The sequence below is a fragment of the Salvia miltiorrhiza genome, chromosome 1, assembly GCF_028751815.1.
Source record: "Salvia miltiorrhiza cultivar Shanhuang (shh) chromosome 1, IMPLAD_Smil_shh, whole genome shotgun sequence".
NCBI classification, from domain to species: domain Eukaryota; kingdom Viridiplantae; phylum Streptophyta; class Magnoliopsida; order Lamiales; family Lamiaceae; genus Salvia; species Salvia miltiorrhiza.
In genome coordinates, this window is record NC_080387.1 from 21461619 (window position 1) to 21482512 (window position 20894).

At 39.2% G+C, this 20894-nt stretch overlaps 2 protein-coding genes and 1 long non-coding RNA gene across 6 annotated transcripts; all 3 read right to left on the reverse strand.

Annotated features, from left to right (window-relative positions):
* Window positions 1-390: 390 nt before the first annotated feature.
* On the reverse strand, window positions 391-14420 carry LOC131006980 (uncharacterized). The gene is made up of 3 exons (XR_009095847.1): window positions 13761-14420; window positions 1206-1273; window positions 391-602 (listed from the first exon to the last, which is right to left on the reverse strand). It is a non-coding gene; the product is annotated as an uncharacterized LOC131006980 (long non-coding RNA).
* On the reverse strand, window positions 7428-13125 carry LOC131006979 (uncharacterized). 4 transcript variants are annotated; one of them, XM_057934117.1, is made up of 4 exons: window positions 12925-13125; window positions 12790-12846; window positions 10283-10345; window positions 7428-9657 (listed from the first exon to the last, which is right to left on the reverse strand). In XM_057934117.1, exon 4 carries the CDS (start codon window positions 8606-8608, stop codon window positions 7505-7507), a length of 1104 nt encoding a protein of 367 aa, XP_057790100.1. In that variant the 5' UTR covers window positions 8609-9657; window positions 10283-10345; window positions 12790-12846; window positions 12925-13125; the 3' UTR covers window positions 7428-7504. The 4 variants fall into 4 exon arrangements, with proteins under 4 accessions (XP_057790100.1, XP_057790101.1, XP_057790098.1 ...); XM_057934118.1 differs by lacking the exon at window positions 10283-10345; XM_057934115.1 differs by having other exon boundaries at window positions 12790-13121.
* Window positions 14421-14731: 311 nt separating the features above from the next.
* LOC130997530 (uncharacterized) lies at window positions 14732-15590 on the reverse strand. The gene is made up of 2 exons (XM_057922909.1): window positions 14793-15590; window positions 14732-14737 (listed from the first exon to the last, which is right to left on the reverse strand). The coding sequence occupies exons 1-2, from the start codon at window positions 15588-15590 to the stop codon at window positions 14732-14734; spliced, it is 804 nt and encodes a 267-aa protein (XP_057778892.1).
* Between the last annotated feature and the right edge of the window lie 5304 nt (window positions 15591-20894).

Genomic DNA, 20894 nt, shown 5'->3' on the forward strand with positions numbered 1-20894 from the left:
AAAGCATAACATCATAACTCATCATATAACCTCAACATCGTGCTCTTCAAAATTTAACGTCAAATAAACTTTGAAATTTTACATACCTCGTTGAGCCTGGTGTGATAGTGCGCTGAGCTCACGGTTGTTAATAACTATTAGTCTAGTGACTCATTCTAGACTAAACTCAAGACTTCTAATTCAGAGCTTTCCTTCGCTCTGATACCACTCTGTCACAGCCCGCCCTAACTATGGATAGTTAGGCCGAGTGATCCACGACTAGGGATGGGGTTAAAGAAGAAGGGGAAGAAAAGGGGCGTCATTTATAGCCGTAAAACTTACTCATCTAATAAAACTCGTCATTTTTATTCATTAATACTCAATTGAAAACAGTCTATGAAAGACAGCATAAAACTTAATTAATATCATTAATCAAGTTATACATCGTATGAAACCATTCTCTTAAGACTCAAAGTATGACATAACATACTATAACATCAACAACATCTTGCAGCGGAAAGTAGCTAGACATATGTATGAAGACATATTCTAGACAGGTTAACTATTTATTAACAACCCTGGAGACTCCGCTCATTGCAGCACCATCATCACATCAGCTCAACCTGCACATTTAGAAAACATATGCAGGGCTGAGTACAAAAGCACTCAGTGGGCACGTATGCCTAGGTATAAAAATACATGCTTCAAAACTGTAAATTGTCATGCCATCATAAACAGTACAGCAAGGGAGTTTTTCGCTAAAAAGGCCCAAGCTTACTAAGTTCATTTGTGATTCTTAAAGTTCGTCTGATCAGACTAAGTTCTTTTGTAATCTATCATATCTGGAACTTTGTGCCGGAGAGGTGGCCACCTCTCACGGTCACTTGACCGGCCAACCCGCTAGATGACTCACGGTCACTGGTGTACACTAGCCCTGGCAGGATAGCTATCAACTGCTCAGGACCCGAATTCGATTTCATCATTGGCAAAGCCAAAGCAGATAGATATCATACTAAAATTTAAACATTTTATGGCAAGACAATACTTGAAATAACTTTAACTCAAATATTTTGTAACGAAATAACTTGCTCAAATGTAACATTAAACTCATTTGATAGATATATAAAACTGAAATTAACAGTTAAATCATCTCAAGCATTCATTCGTATAAGAGGCCTACGACAAGCAGGGGATCTCTATATACGTATAGTAAAAGTAATGCCCACCTCGTTGTGTCTCTGTATCAATGAGTAACGTCACTCTCTCCCTCAAGTCGTTACTTCCCAAAAAGGACCTTCATCGTTATGAAGAATTGGTGAGAAGTTATAAAAGAAACCTCGATTAATAATCTAATCTCTTTTATGAAACATTAGTATCTCTAATGTTCATCTCTCTTGATTGTTAATCAATATAACAATTATTATCTCTCGTCATTACTCATTAATTATAACATCCTTATGTTATAATTAACAGCACTTCAATTAAAAGAAATATTTAACACATCGAAAAGTCCACTTTCTTAGCAGATCTATTCGCTCTTATCTCGTCTAATTAACCAATTAGAAAGTTAAACTTTCCATTAGGCATGTATTTGAGTCACGGGTCAACAAGAATTGACTATGCTCAAATCCTAATTTCACTAAAAATTTCGGCATGACCCATTCATATATAATGTCAGCCACGAGATTTCATCGCGTGAATCTCACTACGTGAACTCGTCTCTCGACTCAAAACTTAACATCTTGACATCTTTTCAACGCAAACCAAACAATTCAAAATCATCAAAACTCTTTATCAGTAAACTATCATTTATACTCGACACCAATTGTTCGAGTGTCAGATACCAACATTTATGTGCGTTAATCATAACTCTCACAACTCACACCATTTAGTCATATCGTATCATCCATCAAAACAAATATAATCAAGTTGTTTTCTAGAAAGTTTTGCTGTTTTTGTGTCATCTTTAAGAATTCATAACAACCAACTCAATCATCATAAACTCTCATACCAATTGATCTCAAAACCTTCATGAAGTGTAGTTCACTCTAAAAATGGTAGTTAACCAAAAAGGTTAAAGGTTTTTGGAGATATTGCTCTTTTAGTGCAGGCTGTCAAAGATTGACAGTTTCTGCCAATTTTGTTTAGGCCATTAGAAACCAAGGCAAACCTTAATAAAATTCCATCAAATTTAATCATCCAAAACTAAAGGTATCCTTGAAGATTTGGTTAAAATTTCACAAGAGAAAACGTTCATATGATCTGCCAAATAAACAATGAAACTCATACACTTTTACTGTTGGACAAATATGACAGCAGAACAGGGCATTTTTGAAATAATAAACTGCTCTATTTCAGAGGTCATAAAAATCGAAATCTTATGTTTTCAGAAAAGTATTGAAGTCTAGTTTCGTTTAAAAAAAACGGTGATGCAAAATCCTTCATGGATTAATAGATATAAACGTTTTTGTGAAGTCTACCAACAGTTGACAGATTCTGTCAAGGGTTTTTCAAAATATCTTTAAAATAGCAAACATCATCCAAAAGACATGAAATTTTGCAGCGACGAAATACACATATCATAGATAAACATACTAAAATTTCAGAGCCATCAAGCAATGAAAACTCATCGAAACATAAGCTTGAAACTGCTGTAAAATTTTGACAGAATTCCAGTTTTAATTTCGTTCAACAATTATCATCCATAAATTGTAAATCAATTAGCATGCTCATGTGATATCGTAGAACACATATACGCAATAATATTCATTATGCAACGTCCCAAACTTCACGAATTTAAATAATCATACTCTAAAAACTTATACAATTTTCATGCTTGGAAAAATACGAATTTAATATATATCGATTCTAGCATACCCCTAAGCACAAATATCAAGTCAAAACGATCAAACAAAAATCGAAAGACAAGCTAATATGTGAAAAACGGGGCTGCCCTCATGGGTTTCATAGCTACGGTTCGTTCCGTTCTTACTCCCTTCATTAAACATGCTCAACATCTATGTCAAGACCGGCCTTAATTAAGGATAATTAATCCGGGAAAACCATGACTGGGGAAGGGAAATTACGAAGCGGGTTTAGAAAGGGGCGCATAAAAGAATACTCAAAGAGCTTGAATACGCGTGAAATATTCCTTAAAAAGGAAAAAGGCATAGTTCGCATAAAAAGGGTACTCAACGAACTTGTATAAGCGTTATATTCCTGAAAAGGAAAAAGGCATCGTTAGGGGCTTGGCTAAAACATTATCAGAGTTTGCAACGGAAGGTGTAACTGAAATAATCAGTGTTTACAGCGGAATGCATAACTGAGATACATGTATGAAGACATGTATCCTTTCTGAGCCTACTTTAAGTTCAACAAAAACTCCACTCAGCAACAACACTTCATCGCCCATCACAGCTCAACCTGCACAAACATAAACATCGAAGGGCTAAGTACAAGAGTACTTAGTGGGCAGTTGCCAAGCATAACATAACATCAACAACATCGCATAAGAGGCATAAGTTTCTTTCAAATCCTTTGCTCATTAAACATTTCCAAATTCATAAACAGCATGAGCGCATTCTTCATCATTAACAATCATAAACACGCATCGTGTCGTGGAGAAGGCCTTCCCCAACGAACACGGGCATCGCACCGTGAAGGGGAGCCTCCCTCAGCGGTCACGGCATCGTACTATTGAGGGAGGCCTCCCCCAATAGACGCTGTAACACTGGCATACTGGCATCGCGCCGCGAGAGAGGCCTCTCTCAGCGGACACGGGCATCGCGCCGTGAGGAAGGCCCTCCTCAGCGGACACGGCATCGTACTGTTGAGGGAGGCCTCCCCCAACAGACGCAAGCATCAAACATAAGCATAAACTTATCAGCGTAAAGCATTCAAGCGTAAATAAGCGTAATCATTTAATGTGCATCATAATAAAGCTTAACTCATTTAAGCGTAATAAAGCATACCATACTTGAAGATCCAATTTGCATTTTAAAGCATAACACTTGCATAGCATTTTATTTACGCGTAAGAAATTGCCCACCTGATAGCAAAGTTTTGCTAAGGTACTCTAACTCCTTGTGTAGTTCTTACTCTTGCGCTTGACCTTAATCACGAGAATATAAAATAAGACATTGCCTCGAGGAAAATTCTTAATTAATGAGAAAGCGTAATTAACTATGCATGAATCTTGTATGCATGAACTAATCTTCTGAGCGATAATCGGGAATTGTACTATTAATCCTCGTTAATAGATTTAGCTAATTCTCGTCTAGCGTGGTCGAATAAAACTTTGATTCTTCCTTTCTCATCGGAAAATTCTAGCTGTGAAGTAAACCTCGCATTTGTACTCGTTCGAAATAAAAGAACTATCTCGGCTTTAATCGAGGTGTGACCTCGTAGAAATTATCGGGCTTTTCGATAGAAACATAATTACTAACGTAATCCCAAATAATTAATAGGCTCAAAAGAGAGTAGCCAATTAATTAAATAAAACGAATAGCTTAACTCAAATAAATAATGGCAGCTCAAAATAATAATTTGGCCTTAAGGAAACAATAATATAAGCTCAATAATTAAGAGGCTCAACAAGGCAGCCTCATAATTAATTAAGTAGAAGTGGGCCTGAATAAATAGTACGAAAGCCCAATCAAAATAATTCCTTGGCTTAAGTAATTAAATAAATCTTGGCCCAATGAATAAATAATGAATAGTTGGGCTAAGTTAAATAAGTACGCAAGGTTCAGCTGCAATTAAATAAGCCTCGGCCCAAAGAAATAAAATAATAAGGCCCAAATTAAAATAAGGTCTGTTGGGCTCAAAGTGAAGGATCCGGCCCAAAGAATCATATAATTCAGCCCAATTGAAATAATTCATGAAGGCCCAACAATTCTGCCCAAGAATAGAATGAATTATTCTGAGCTTAAAATTAAATAAACTCGGCCCAGCTGATATGGTACAACAGCCCAAAGAATTAAAAGACAAAGCCCAATTTACTTAAAATAAACAAGCTCCAAAAGAATTAAAAATCGAAGGCCCATTTGTAGAATAAAAATAAATTAGGCCCAACTTAAATTAAAAGAAGCCCAAATCTTAAAAACACAAGCTAAAAATTCGGCCCAACTTAAAACAAAATAGGAGCCCATTTGATTAAAAATAGTGTAAGCCCAAAACATAATAATTGGATGGCCCAAATTAACTAAATAAATCAAGCCCAAAGTAATTAAATGAATGGCCCAAATCCTTCCTTATCTCTCCCCTATCAGCCGCTAACCCCATTTCATCTCTCTTTCTCTCCTCTCACGCACACACTGAAACAAGCGGCGCCTCTCCCTTCTTCTTCGGCGAAACGCCGCCTCCGTCTCCGGCCGTTCAGCCATCACTTGCTTCGGCCGGCGTCATCTGTCGACGCGTCTCAGCCCCGGCGCCGTCCTCTTTCCTCCCCCAACATCGAGCCCTGATTCTCAAGGAATCAGCGCTGCTGCTGCTGCTACTCTTTCGAAATTGGGCGACCGGTCGCCGTCTGGGAGCGGCGTTGCTCCGGCCTGGAGCCCGTCGGCCTCCTCTCCTTCCGGCCGCTCTCTCTCTTTCTCGGCCAAGATCTGATCGGCCCTCTTCCTCGGCTGTTCAGCGGCCATCGGTTCCGGTCTCTCTCCCTCACGCTGAAGTTCCGCCGCCGCCTTGTGAAGGCCGGCGAGCAGGGGAGTGTCCGACGCCCTCATCGCGCCGCTGCTGCCCTTGGACTGTTGCCGCTGTTCCTCCCGGCGGCAGGTGAAAGGCTCGCCGATCCGCTGCTGTTGTCCTGGTACCGGTCGGCCTCGTCCCCTCCGGTTCGGTAACGCCGTAGCTGTCATTCCTGGGTCTCAAAGAGGTCGTGTGTGTTCGTCCCTGTCACAGTTATCGCCGTCTAAGTCTCCACCGAACGAGGCAATCGGCCCTCCTCCTTTTAAAAGCTAAGTTCCACTTTCCTCTTCTTCTCTAGTTTCTAGTTGTTAAGGGGAAAGATTCTCAAGCTTCCTGTTCTGAAACTTCAGCCCGCCTCTGCCTTCCTCCATCTCCGGCGAGTCAGACGCCGTCGGCCACCGGTCTCACCTGCTGCCGTTGCTCTGATGCAGACGAGATAATCGAGAGTTCGCCGTTTTTGTTATCGGTGTTCGTCACGGCAGCAGGGGTTCGCCGTTTCCTTGGTTCGTCCGAACCGGCAGCCGGCACTACATCTTAAAGCTAAGTTTTTGTTCTATCTTCCTCTTCTTCTTTGTATAAATCTTTATATAAACAATGGTTTGTGGTTTGAAGTTAAAGGGGTCTGTTCTGTGTTCCTATTTTGATAAAGTTAGAGATTAACTAGGAACTGTGGTTTGCTAATGTTATAAGAATTCTCATCGTCTGACTCATGTGAAGAAATGTAATTACATATGAACTGATTTCTGTGCTTGTGACTTTGCTAAGTCCATAACCTATACTCATTTATACATTCAATATTTCTACTTAATCATGCTTGGTGGATGAATTGCAAATGGAATTCGAATGAAGGGAGCTTAGTATATACCTGTAATTGCTTGTTGTTGGTGGCTGTTTGTTGCTATTGAATTTAATGAGGAGATAGCTGAAATTTTCAGATGCTTATTGACATATGCAGAGGAATCAAGAATGGACTGGTGGAAAAACTTAAACCAAACCTTACCTGTTCGAAGTTTGGCAGCAGTAATTGAATTCTCCTCCCTTTGGTGGTTGAAGGAACTAGTAGTCTTAAAGAATTGAAGATGGTGGGGAGCAAAGAGTGGTGGGAAGTTTGGTGGAGTGGATGGTGCTGTCGTAGGGTGGCTTAAAAAAAAAAACTCTCTAGGTGGTAAAATTGCTGTAAAGCTATTCTGCACACACCTAGTACACGTTTGGTTTGCCTTCTTGATGAAGTAGGTATGAAATAGGGATGTATGGAATAATAAGTTGTAAAGTTGTGATGTAATTATTATAAAATCCTCATTCTGTATTTGTAATACTAATTTCGGGTTCCCATATAACGAAGCTTCGTTATAACTCTCTACGAATTACATATTATATAACTCGTTTTATAAGTCGAAAATTAATCACGACTTCAAGTAAATAATAGAAATAATATTTCTATTGCACTTAATAAATAACATGACTTTGCTAAGTCAGTTATAATCTGAAATAATAATTATTGATTGCTCAATAATCCTCATCGCGTTTTTCTCATACGTTATAAAAGTATAAGGCTAAAATAATAACTTCGTTTCTGATAAAAAAAATCAGGACCATAAACTGGATTCATATATATAACTGGCAGCTGGGTTTCATTTACTGAAAGATGCAATATTAACTATTGCGATACCATATTAAATAAAAATAAAAATGCGGGTCATTACATACTACCCCTCTTAACAAAAATTTCGTCCCGAAATTTGCATATCTCTGCTAAAATAGTTCTGGGTATTTTTCCTTCATCTTGTCTTCAAATTTCCACGTAGCTTCTCTTATTTGCGGTGTCTCCATAAGATTTTCACTGATGTGATTTAGGCTGATTTCGCAAGTGTCCACGTATTGCTGGCAAGAGGGTGCGGGTGTTCCCAATTGCTGAACCTCGTTGTCTGTTGGGGCATTGCGTGGAGTAGTGACCTTTTTGGCCACAATTGTAACAATCTTTAGTTCCAGCCCGACAGATACCCCTATGCATCTTACCGCAATTTGGGCAAGGTGAAATTCCTTTCTGACTTTGGCTACCCCTAGTTGACTCGAGGTTAGTCTGTGCCTCGTGCCTTGGTTGAATAAACTGTTCGGCCCTTTCATATTCTTGCCATACTTGCTTATTAATCGGATTGATATTGTCTTCATTGTTGTCCCACTTGCGCTTCCCTTTGAGAGTATGTGAGGCTCCTGGTAAGTCGTTTGGCGTTGAGATCAATGGTGGGGCTGACTTGTCTGACGGCATTGCAGCTTCAATGTTAAGTGCCCTGTTCAAAGACTCCGTGTATGTGAGTCCTCCGTGGCTTGCTAGAGCCATCCTAATTTCGTGTCGCAGACCGGCACAAAATTTCTCTGCCATCTTATCATCTGTGTCCACTTGTTGTGGAGCAAACCTAGACAGGTTGCAGAATTCCTTGTCGTATTCAACCACAGATTTCTTTCCTTGCTTCAACTCGTAGAACTCAGCTTCTTTCTTCTTCCTATAGCTTTTCGGAATATATTTATCATATAATCCTGTCTTAAAATCTTCCCAAGTATAACTTGCCCATTGTTCAGGTGTCAGAATTTTTCGTCGTGCTTCCCACCAGAAGTCAGCTGATCCTGTTAGCTGGAATGAGACGCAAGATAGGCGCTCCTCATCAGTACAACGTAGAAAGTTGAAAATGCGTTCCATTGCACGCACCCAAATCTCAGCTTCAGCCGGTTCACTCGTTCCGTCAAACGTAGGTGGGTTTTGCCTTAAAAAGAGTTCTTCAACTCTCCTAGTCGGGGGCGGAGGGGATGGATTATGTCCTCGAGCATTTTGTGGTTCTTCTGGTACAGCGTTACGGTTTCTGCGATTGTTATTGTTTCTCACAGGGCGTCCTATCTTAGGCGGCATTCTGGTAGCAAAGATGTGCCAATTAGTACACTCTAGCATAATCTAATACAAGCCTCTAAAGAATTCTTGTACAGGTTAACTTATTCTTACTTGTAAACAAGTCATAACTCCAATGACAACATTGATGTAGTAAGCTCTAAGGGTCCTTAGCATCTCATATCCATGAATCATATAAATTCTTAAGCATATAATATCTCATCATCTAAATTGGATACTTAAGCATAAGTCATGGAGATTCATAGCGGCTATAAAATCATGAGCTTAAGAATTATTCTATACGTATCACTTATCTTGCTGCCTTCACTATAGCCACCAAAAGATATAATCTAATTTCTTCTATGTTTGCTTCTATGTTCTGTCGTAGTGGTGATCTCATATCTTAATAGCTCTATGTTCATAGGGATTTATTCCATAGGCATACTTAATCGTACTTGCGTAAATCATTTCATTCAATAACAACATAACATAGCTATTAACAGTTACTCACTTTGCTATTACGATAATTCTCACTTTTTGTAAACATTAACTCAAAACTTGGAAGAGCTTACCATTCTGCTTCGTTGAGTGTGATGCGATGAAGTGCTGAGCTTTGTCGATTGAACTCTAGACACTTTAGTGATCCATTCTAAGTTTGGCTTAAATAAACTCTTAGGCTCAGAGCAAACGAACTGCTCTGATACCACTCTGTCAAGACCGGCCTTAATTAAGGATAATTAATCCGGGAAAACCATGACTGGGGAAGGGAAATTACGAAGCGGGTTTAGAAAGGGGCGCATAAAAGAATACTCAAAGAGCTTGAATACGCGTGAAATATTCCTTAAAAAGGAAAAAGGCATAGTTCGCATAAAAAGGGTACTCAACGAACTTGTATAAGCGTTATATTCCTGAAAAGGAAAAAGGCATCGTTAGGGGCTTGGCTAAAACATTATCAGAGTTTGCAACGGAAGGTGTAACTGAAATAATCAGTGTTTACAGCGGAATGCATAACTGAGATACATGTATGAAGACATGTATCCTTTCTGAGCCTACTTTAAGTTCAACAAAAACTCCACTCAGCAACAACACTTCATCGCCCATCACAGCTCAACCTGCACAAACATAAACATCGAAGGGCTAAGTACAAGAGTACTTAGTGGGCAGTTGCCAAGCATAACATAACATCAACAACATCGCATAAGAGGCATAAGTTTCTTTCAAATCCTTTGCTCATTAAACATTTCCAAATTCATAAACAGCATGAGCGCATTCTTCATCATTAACAATCATAAACACGCATCGTGTCGTGGAGAAGGCCTTCCCCAACGAACACGGGCATCGCACCGTGAAGGGGAGCCTCCCTCAGCGGTCACGGCATCGTACTATTGAGGGAGGCCTCCCCCAATAGACGCTGTAACACTGGCATACTGGCATCGCGCCGCGAGAGAGGCCTCTCTCAGCGGACACGGGCATCGCGCCGTGAGGAAGGCCCTCCTCAGCGGACACGGCATCGTACTGTTGAGGGAGGCCTCCCCCAACAGACGCAAGCATCAAACATAAGCATAAACTTATCAGCGTAAAGCATTCAAGCGTAAATAAGCGTAATCATTTAATGTGCATCATAATAAAGCTTAACTCATTTAAGCGTAATAAAGCATACCATACTTGAAGATCCAATTTGCATTTTAAAGCATAACACTTGCATAGCATTTTATTTACGCGTAAGAAATTGCCCACCTGATAGCAAAGTTTTGCTAAGGTACTCTAACTCCTTGTGTAGTTCTTACTCTTGCGCTTGACCTTAATCACGAGAATATAAAATAAGACATTGCCTCGAGGAAAATTCTTAATTAATGAGAAAGCGTAATTAACTATGCATGAATCTTGTATGCATGAACTAATCTTCTGAGCGATAATCGGGAATTGTACTATTAATCCTCGTTAATAGATTTAGCTAATTCTCGTCTAGCGTGGTCGAATAAAACTTTGATTCTTCCTTTCTCATCGGAAAATTCTAGCTGTGAAGTAAACCTCGCATTTGTACTCGTTCGAAATAAAAGAACTATCTCGGCTTTAATCGAGGTGTGACCTCGTAGAAATTATCGGGCTTTTCGATAGAAACATAATTACTAACGTAATCCCAAATAATTAATAGGCTCAAAAGAGAGTAGCCAATTAATTAAATAAAACGAATAGCTTAACTCAAATAAATAATGGCAGCTCAAAATAATAATTTGGCCTTAAGGAAACAATAATATAAGCTCAATAATTAAGAGGCTCAACAAGGCAGCCTCATAATTAATTAAGTAGAAGTGGGCCTGAATAAATAGTACGAAAGCCCAATCAAAATAATTCCTTGGCTTAAGTAATTAAATAAATCTTGGCCCAATGAATAAATAATGAATAGTTGGGCTAAGTTAAATAAGTACGCAAGGTTCAGCTGCAATTAAATAAGCCTCGGCCCAAAGAAATAAAATAATAAGGCCCAAATTAAAATAAGGTCTGTTGGGCTCAAAGTGAAGGATCCGGCCCAAAGAATCATATAATTCAGCCCAATTGAAATAATTCATGAAGGCCCAACAATTCTGCCCAAGAATAGAATGAATTATTCTGAGCTTAAAATTAAATAAACTCGGCCCAGCTGATATGGTACAACAGCCCAAAGAATTAAAAGACAAAGCCCAATTTACTTAAAATAAACAAGCTCCAAAAGAATTAAAAATCGAAGGCCCATTTGTAGAATAAAAATAAATTAGGCCCAACTTAAATTAAAAGAAGCCCAAATCTTAAAAACACAAGCTAAAAATTCGGCCCAACTTAAAACAAAATAGGAGCCCATTTGATTAAAAATAGTGTAAGCCCAAAACATAATAATTGGATGGCCCAAATTAACTAAATAAATCAAGCCCAAAGTAATTAAATGAATGGCCCAAATCCTTCCTTATCTCTCCCCTATCAGCCGCTAACCCCATTTCATCTCTCTTTCTCTCCTCTCTCACGCACACACTGAAACAAGCGGCGCCTCTCCCTTCTTCTTCGGCGAAACGCCGCCTCCGTCTCCGGCCGTTCAGCCATCACTTGCTTCGGCCGGCGTCATCTGTCGACGCGTCTCAGCCCCGGCGCCGTCCTCTTTCCTCCCCCAACATCGAGCCCTGATTCTCAAGGAATCAGCGCTGCTGCTGCTGCTACTCTTTCGAAATTGGGCGACCGGTCGCCGTCTGGGAGCGGCGTTGCTCCGGCCTGGAGCCCGTCGGCCTCCTCTCCTTCCGGCCGCTCTCTCTCTTTCTCGGCCAAGATCTGATCGGCCCTCTTCCTCGGCTGTTCAGCGGCCATCGGTTCCGGTCTCTCTCCCTCACGCTGAAGTTCCGCCGCCGCCTTGTGAAGGCCGGCGAGCAGGGGAGTGTCCGACGCCCTCATCGCGCCGCTGCTGCCCTTGGACTGTTGCCGCTGTTCCTCCCGGCGGCAGGTGAAAGGCTCGCCGATCCGCTGCTGTTGTCCTGGTACCGGTCGGCCTCGTCCCCTCCGGTTCGGTAACGCCGTAGCTGTCATTCCTGGGTCTCAAAGAGGTCGTGTGTGTTCGTCCCTGTCACAGTTATCGCCGTCTAAGTCTCCACCGAACGAGGCAATCGGCCCTCCTCCTTTTAAAAGCTAAGTTCCACTTTCCTCTTCTTCTCTAGTTTCTAGTTGTTAAGGGGAAAGATTCTCAAGCTTCCTGTTCTGAAACTTCAGCCCGCCTCTGCCTTCCTCCATCTCCGGCGAGTCAGACGCCGTCGGCCACCGGTCTCACCTGCTGCCGTTGCTCTGATGCAGACGAGATAATCGAGAGTTCGCCGTTTTTGTTATCGGTGTTCGTCACGGCAGCAGGGGTTCGCCGTTTCCTTGGTTCGTCCGAACCGGCAGCCGGCACTACATCTTAAAGCTAAGTTTTTGTTCTATCTTCCTCTTCTTCTTTGTATAAATCTTTATATAAACAATGGTTTGTGGTTTGAAGTTAAAGGGGTCTGTTCTGTGTTCCTATTTTGATAAAGTTAGAGATTAACTAGGAACTGTGGTTTGCTAATGTTATAAGAATTCTCATCGTCTGACTCATGTGAAGAAATGTAATTACATATGAACTGATTTCTGTGCTTGTGACTTTGCTAAGTCCATAACCTATACTCATTTATACATTCAATATTTCTACTTAATCATGCTTGGTGGATGAATTGCAAATGGAATTCGAATGAAGGGAGCTTAGTATATACCTGTAATTGCTTGTTGTTGGTGGCTGTTTGTTGCTATTGAATTTAATGAGGAGATAGCTGAAATTTTCAGATGCTTATTGACATATGCAGAGGAATCAAGAATGGACTGGTGGAAAAACTTAAACCAAACCTTACCTGTTCGAAGTTTGGCAGCAGTAATTGAATTCTCCTCCCTTTGGTGGTTGAAGGAACTAGTAGTCTTAAAGAATTGAAGATGGTGGGGAGCAAAGAGTGGTGGGAAGTTTGGTGGAGTGGATGGTGCTGTCGTAGGGTGGCTTAAAAAAAAAAACTCTCTAGGTGGTAAAATTGCTGTAAAGCTATTCTGCACACACCTAGTACACGTTTGGTTTGCCTTCTTGATGAAGTAGGTATGAAATAGGGATGTATGGAATAATAAGTTGTAAAGTTGTGATGTAATTATTATAAAATCCTCATTCTGTATTTGTAATACTAATTTCGGGTTCCCATATAACGAAGCTTCGTTATAACTCTCTACGAATTACATATTATATAACTCGTTTTATAAGTCGAAAATTAATCACGACTTCAAGTAAATAATAGAAATAATATTTCTATTGCACTTAATAAATAACATGACTTTGCTAAGTCAGTTATAATCTGAAATAATAATTATTGATTGCTCAATAATCCTCATCGCGTTTTTCTCATACGTTATAAAAGTATAAGGCTAAAATAATAACTTCGTTTCTGATAAAAAAAATCAGGACCATAAACTGGATTCATATATATAACTGGCAGCTGGGTTTCATTTACTGAAAGATGCAATATTAACTATTGCGATACCATATTAAATAAAAATAAAAATGCGGGTCATTACAATCTACCCAAGAACAACATACTAAAATTTCACGACGATCCGACGTCGTTTCAAAATAAAGTCGAGAATCGACGTTTTTCGACGTCGACGAAAATCGAAAAGAAAACCATCAAAACGTAGGTAGAGATCTTACCTACTTAGATACGTGATCGAAAAGATGATCGGCGCTCGTCTCGGTGCTCAAATCGGAGGTCAAAAGCTCCGTCCAAGCTTAAATGGAAAATGGCGTGTGTAGTGTGTGTTTTAGGTGTTGTGTGTGTGAATATGTGAGTTGTGTGTGTGGTGTGGGCTGATATAGCGTGAGTTAGGTGAGATAGAGGGATAGTGGGCAGTTGGGGGGTGGTTAGGGGTAGGGTAGGTTAGATATTTAGGATATTAACCCGTTAGTCGTTAAATATCTCGTTTCATCTCGTTTTAACGACTAACTACCCATATTATTCGTTACTCGCCCTCTCAACCTCTACTCACTTTCATTACACTCGTAATTCTATATAAATATAGAAAATACAAGCTCGTTCTCGAAATTCTGATAAACGAGCTCGGTTCGTTTATCGAGAAATCCCGGTTTACTATTCACTCGTCGTCCAAAAATAAAAACTTTCATTATTGGACTCGTATCGAAAAACTAAGAATATTTCTCGACGACGTGCACGTAAGATTTTGAAAGTCGACAAAAAGACGAAATAGCCGTACTTTACTATTCATCGTCAAAAAGTCAAAAATTTCAAAAACGTCTTAACGGACTCAGATTTCACTTCCGAGTTCACCGTTCTCATTCAAATAATTATCTAGAATTATTCAAATACTCAAACTCAAATACGGATATAAAATCTCACATCATCCTCACATCATCAAAAGAACATCTCAACATCTTTAAAATATAACAACAAAACTTCATATAACTCTTCATCTCTTTACAAAGTAAATCAAACAAGGGATCTATACCCTAATTACTCAAACTTAAGCAATTAAACACGTCATCAAAAGCCCGGGTGTTACATTGTCGCTGTTGGTTCCCGGGATTTTGTTGTTGGGGTGCTCCACTTCCCTTCTTTGGGCAATTCGAGACATAATGCCCGGCCTCTCCGCAGTTATAGCAGACGTTCATTCCTTTCAGACATTCTCCCGGATGGAGTTTTTGACATTTTGGGCAAGGAGTTTGAACCATTGCTTGAGGTTGTGGATTCTGATGTTGGTTCCGATTTTGATTCGCCACCCATGGTTTCTTCCCATTTCCAATGTTTCCACCAGTTCCTTCATTCCATTTTCGCTTTCCCTTACTACCATCTTGAGATGGTACAAATCCAGACTGTTCGGGGGATTTTCCTTTTTCCCTTGGCAACAATGACTCAATAGTGAGGGCTCTGCTCAATGTCTGCGCGTATGTGAGACCCCCTTGACTTGCTAGAGAAATCGCTATCTCGTGACGCAGTCCGTTTCTGAACTTCTCTGCGCGTTTCTCATCACTGTCCACCAACGTCGGAGCATATCTTGATAGCTGATTGAAGGCCCTGTCGTACTCAGTCACAGTTCCCGTTTTCTGTCTCAGATTCCAAAACTCATTCTGTTTCTTCTGTCGGTAACATCCTGGTATATATTTCTCATACAATTCAGCCTTGAATTCTTCCCATGTGAAATTCTCCCACTGTTCGTCAGTCATAGTCCGCCTTACTGACTCCCACCAAAAGTCAGCTTCGTCCACCAACTGATAAGTTGCACATGCCACTTTCTCCTCATCATCACAACGGATGTAGTTGAAGATCCGTTCTATTGCCCTAACCCATTTCTCGGCATCCGCAGGTTCGCCCAATCCATCAAACGTTGGAGGTTTTTCCTTGCGAAACTTTTCCTCGGCTGTGCGATTTGGTGCTACTTGTGGAATAGGCTCTTCGGGTACAAATCCCCTACCGCGCCCACGGCCACGTCCGCGCCCTCTACCACGCCCTCTTGGTGCACCTTCCATTCTGATTGACGGACGAGAATCAACAGAAGAAAAGACCCATTTGGCATACATACATACATATATAGATATACATGAGATATATCACTTCTATGGTGTAACCATGTGAAAGACTAGTTCTATGTGGAAACTAATCTAAACTTAAATGGATTAACTTAAGTGAAACCTTAATCTCATGACATTTCTTCTACGTTATAACATATCTATGTTAAACGTTGCTATCTTATCATTTCTTACTTAAATCGATCAAGCGGAGCTTTCACGACTAACATTTCTAAAGTATCCTTGGGTAGTACTCAAACGGTTTGTAAGAGACTCATCATTCATATCGTACCGGCAGTGGACCTAACACGATAACAGAAAACTTTTCATTCATTTAATCATTTGTTTCTTTTGAAACTTTTAAACATATGGACAATAAATGCCCCTTTGATAAAATTTTTCTTAAGCCGGAAAGATTAATGGAATCTGACTCGACCATAAATTCATTGATTCGTTAAGGGCTCGGGTAGTCCCAAACACGACATACATACATACATTGGTTATATGAGTTAAAGGCTCAAAATAACAATATGAAAGGGATAAGCAATTCATATAACATCATCCATTGAAAGCGCGCACTTCTTAAAAACTTTGAAAGGATTTAAAATCATTGAAATTTTTAAGTCGTACCTTTTGTTGCGACAGTGTGACGGCGAGCTGAGGGTCAACAAAATTTTCTTAGAAGCCTAGAGGTACTATTCTAGACTCGACATTAGGAGCTTACGGTTATCAGAGACATGAAAGAAAACTTATGCTCTGATACCATTCTGTCACACCCCAATTCTTGAAGGAATAAACTATAATCGGGGTGCGATTAAAATCATAGAAATGAACAAGGGAATGACCTTGTGAAATTCAAATAATAGGATAAAAGTCGGGGAACAGCCTTTGAGTGAAGAAAGACAAAAATCAAGTGATATTAATCAATCAACAACATTCTAAGCCTTAGGATCACAAGTTCGGTTTCATGCTTCCGATAACCAATGTTAATAACATAGAGCTAGAAGTTGAGAATTTAAACTCGATAAGAAACATAATTCAGAATTTAACATAAAAGTCTTAAGTTGGAGAAACAAAAGACAAATAAGAGCTAGTGTAACAGCGGAAGACAAAATACGGAGTTGAACTCTAGCCTCAGCTCTGCCCCGTCAGCACCGACCAATCAACCTGAAAACATTTGAAAGTAATTTTGGGCTAAGTACTAATGTACTTAGTGGGCTAGCATTTTTATAAACATTTCATAATCATAAGAGCAGTTTATCCAATTATACATGACATGACTTAGAAGGTTTTAAATTGAAAGAACTTCTAAGCATGTTAAAACATTTTATTATATTGCGCGCAATTGTCACACTCCCTTTCCGTTACTCGCTGTGATCTCGGACCTTTTAGCCACCGACAGATCCATTACTCCTGCTTACTTGAACTGAGGGCGTAACCCAGTCAAGTTCCCATTTGGGACCAAATGCTCCGGAACACATCCCGTCGAGCACCCTTATAACGCCTCATACATGATTAGTGCCCGAATGGAGATCAACCCACCGAGTCAGCTAATAGGTGTACACAATTCTCAAATAACGTGTTAGGTCAAAAGAGAACCTCGATCGATTCATTGTTGCGAGCCTTAAACAGAGCAGAGTGCACAAAATATTTTATCGGATAAACAGTTTTTTTATTTCATTGAAACATTTAAGCTCAATAGCTAAACCATACATTTGGTAAATAAGCCCACCTGAATAGGCAAAGCCTGTCGTTTATTCTTAACTCTGAATTGGTATAGCAGTGCTAGTCCTCACGATCCACAAAGCCTACAAGAAATCTATAATCTTAATAGGTCTCCTGAATCTAATATTTAAGTCATGGTGTAGTGCTTAATATTCTATGATTCACTTAGCCGGGTTTTTAAACTTTAATAAATAATTAATTGAAAACATTTCTCTTGAGTTAAGAACACCAACAATATTCTTACTCGACTTTCTTTAATAATTGGAATTATAAATAAAACCAATTAAATCATAAATACTTTTATTGCATGATGCAAATACAATGTCATGTCATGCTTAGCATATAAGTAATTACTTAAAATATGCACATAATAATAATATAATATTATTACGCAAATCATCTTTAAAATAATTAATCAAGCTAATTAAATCTAATTAATTAATATAAGTGTAGTCCATTTAATTAATAGAAGGCAGCCTAAAATTTTAAATAAATAAAGGCCCAACTATTAATTAAAACTGAGTCCATGTTGAATAAATAAAATTAGCCCAATTTCAAATTAAAAATCGGCCCATAACTAATTAAATAAACTGAGCCCAATACTGACTTGGCCCAAGCAAATAAAAGAAATCGGCCCAATAGCAGCACTAGCCCAATTTCAAGCCCACCCAACTCAAACCTAGCCCAAAACTCCCTCCCCCCCTTCTTCTCTCTCTCGCGAATTTCCTCCGGCGGAAATCCGCCACCGCGATTCTACCTCCGGCGATAGCAGCCCCAGCCGCCACCGCTCCTCCCTCTCTTCCACACCCCGGCACGCACAACATCTCTCTCCCTCAAACAGACGCCCATCCCTCTTCTTCTTCAACGGCGAGGAGCGCCGCTGTTCTTGCTGCTCCGGCGACCGCACAGCCGTAAGCCGCGCCATCGCCCCCAGAGGCCGACGGCTCCGCCTCCTCTCTTCTTCCCTTCGACCTCTCTCCTTTCCTCACCTCAAGTCTCCCTCTCACTCTTCCTCTTCCCCTGCCACCGTCCTCGCCTCGCCAGCTGCGGCACCACCATCGCCGCCGAAGCTTGCCGGAGCAACAGCGGCAGCCGCTGACGACGCTCGGCTCTCCCCTCTCTCATCTCCCTCATCGCACCAACTATGGGCTCACGCCCAGACACCACCCCTCGTCCGCCTCCCTCCTTGGCAACGGCGAGGGTGCCGCCACCTCCCTCTCGCTCTGCTGCGCCGGACGGACAACAGCGATGAGCCGCCGCCGACCGCCGTATCACTCCCCAGACTCGGCTCACACACCCAACAAACATATAGCATTCTTCTTCTTCTCTTTTATTCATTTTCGATTTTAATCATTGTAAAACATTTGATATGTTTGCTTAAACACATATATGAGTTTGTATATATATATAAATGAATGTATGCATATGTGTTTCTCTGTGAATGAACGAAAGGAAACATTACAATTTATAGAGTAGAATTTGGAGGTGAAACCTTTAATAAGGTGTCTGTTGGATCAGATTCTGAACATGCTTAGTTGCTGGAATTCTTGAGCTTCGGATTTTTCTTGTGAGAGATGCAATATGTTGGATGATTGTGAATTGAGGAAAGATCATTTAAAGAAAAAATGATGAGTTAACAATTGAATGGATTGATGAGTAGTGTAGCAGCATGGGTTGTGAATAGGGCAGCTGGGCTGAAATATTTGACGTGGGGATGAGATTTGAGGAGATTTGATGGAGATTTGCCTGCAATATTTGACTTGGGGATGAGATTGGAGGCTGAAAATGGGGCATTTAATTGCCTCTGCCACGCATGGTATAAAGCCTGAATTTTGGGGCTGCAGTAGGTAAGTAAGGTGACTGATGGAGGAAATAGGTTATGAGTGATAATTGGACACTCCAAAATCCCTCATGATAAAATCGTCGAGACTGTACTTAATGCTTCAGGGTTTGCTAATTAAAAGCTCTTGAAAATACTTGAATGTTAAATTAAATAAATATGCAATGCATATAAATTCAAAAGACTAAATTTTATAAAAGCTTTTGAAAATAATTTTGTTGGAATAAACTCATTTTCATTTCTCCGGCATAAATCATCTTAATCTAAGTTCAAAATAATTCTAAATTTAATATAAATAGGCGGGGTGTTACACCCGTCGTCCACTTTTTTTTTTTTAGAAATGATTTCGAGGGTTTGTGAATCGTCTGAATGGGGTAGTTCGATTTAGGCTGTATATTCATTTAATTCAACCATTAAATCCTAATTTCGCAGCTTTCTATTTTTTGATTCACGCAAGTAATTATGAGATATCCATTTGCCATCAAATCTTTATTCCCAATCAATACAGCGTTATTTAAGGGATACGAATTGTATTCCAGTTTTCTGTATTTAATACGTCAAAACCACATTCCAATAGTACCCTCATTTTCAATAACGCATGCATAACTTAATTACTTAAAATGAATAAATAGAAATCTTGCCTGCAAGATCTGAACCGTTAGATTAGTAATATCTAAGGTTAAGATTAGTTCTTAATATATATACTAAGAGGAGTTTGTGGAATAACTGCACCCATAGTACATAATACATACTCCCTTTATATATCTATATATATTTCTTAATTTTATTTACATTATTATTTATAGGGTAATTTGTGTATAAATACATGAGCTTTACTCACTTTTTAGTATTTAACATGAAACTTTAAATCATAGTTATAAATACATGAACTTTACTCATTTTTGGTATTATCATGAACTTTTTTTTGAACAAGTATTATCATAAACTTTAAACTTATTTAATTTTTGATTCATTCTTCATTTTTTTCAAATTAAAGATGACTTGTAATGTTTGAATCTTGTTGTGGATAATTCGACGCTGAGATACGATGATGTTGTTTTTTGTTAGAAGAAAATAACCCAAAATTAAAATATGAAAGTGAACAATAAAAATTTTCTTACAAATTTCACAAATTTAGAAAGTCAATTTCATCATTCAAAAAGCCAAATTCAAAAATTCAGAATATAGAAAATGGGCCAAAAATTAAACAGTGAAGATTAATTTTTATAGAGAGAAATTGTCCACGTCAAAATTCAAGCGTTCCATGTCAACTTTAATTTAGAAAACAATGAAAAACAAATCAAAATTAAATAAGTTTAAAATTCATGTATTTATAACTGTGTTTTAAAATTCATGTCAAAAGTGAATAAAGTTCATATATTTATACACCAATATATATTTTGATTTATTTTTAATTTATAATTATAAATAATAACTAAAATTACATTACTAAAATAAAAAAGAAAACAATCGTCCTACCAAACACTCAGGAGCGGTCGCAATTAAAGCCGCATTTCTATGAAATGAAAAAACATGATAAATGATTTTCTAAATGTTATAACATGATTGCGAGGATTTTATAGAGTTGTAAAAGAAACGTCGAGTTTAAAGAAATTTAAAGTTGAGAAAAATGCACTACTGTGAGTTTCACATTTTTCCGAATTGTGTAAAGGTTCTCGATATGCAAGTTCTTACTCATC

Bases quoted from the DNA above. Each gene is read 5' to 3' on its own strand.
- LOC131006979 (XM_057934118.1), bottom strand. From the start codon at position 8,608: ATGCTAGAGTGTACTAATTGGCACATCTTTGCTACCAGAATGCCGCCT.
- LOC130997530 (XM_057922909.1), bottom strand. From the start codon at position 15,590: ATGGAAGGTGCACCAAGAGGGCGTGGTAGAGGGCGCGGACGTGGCCGT.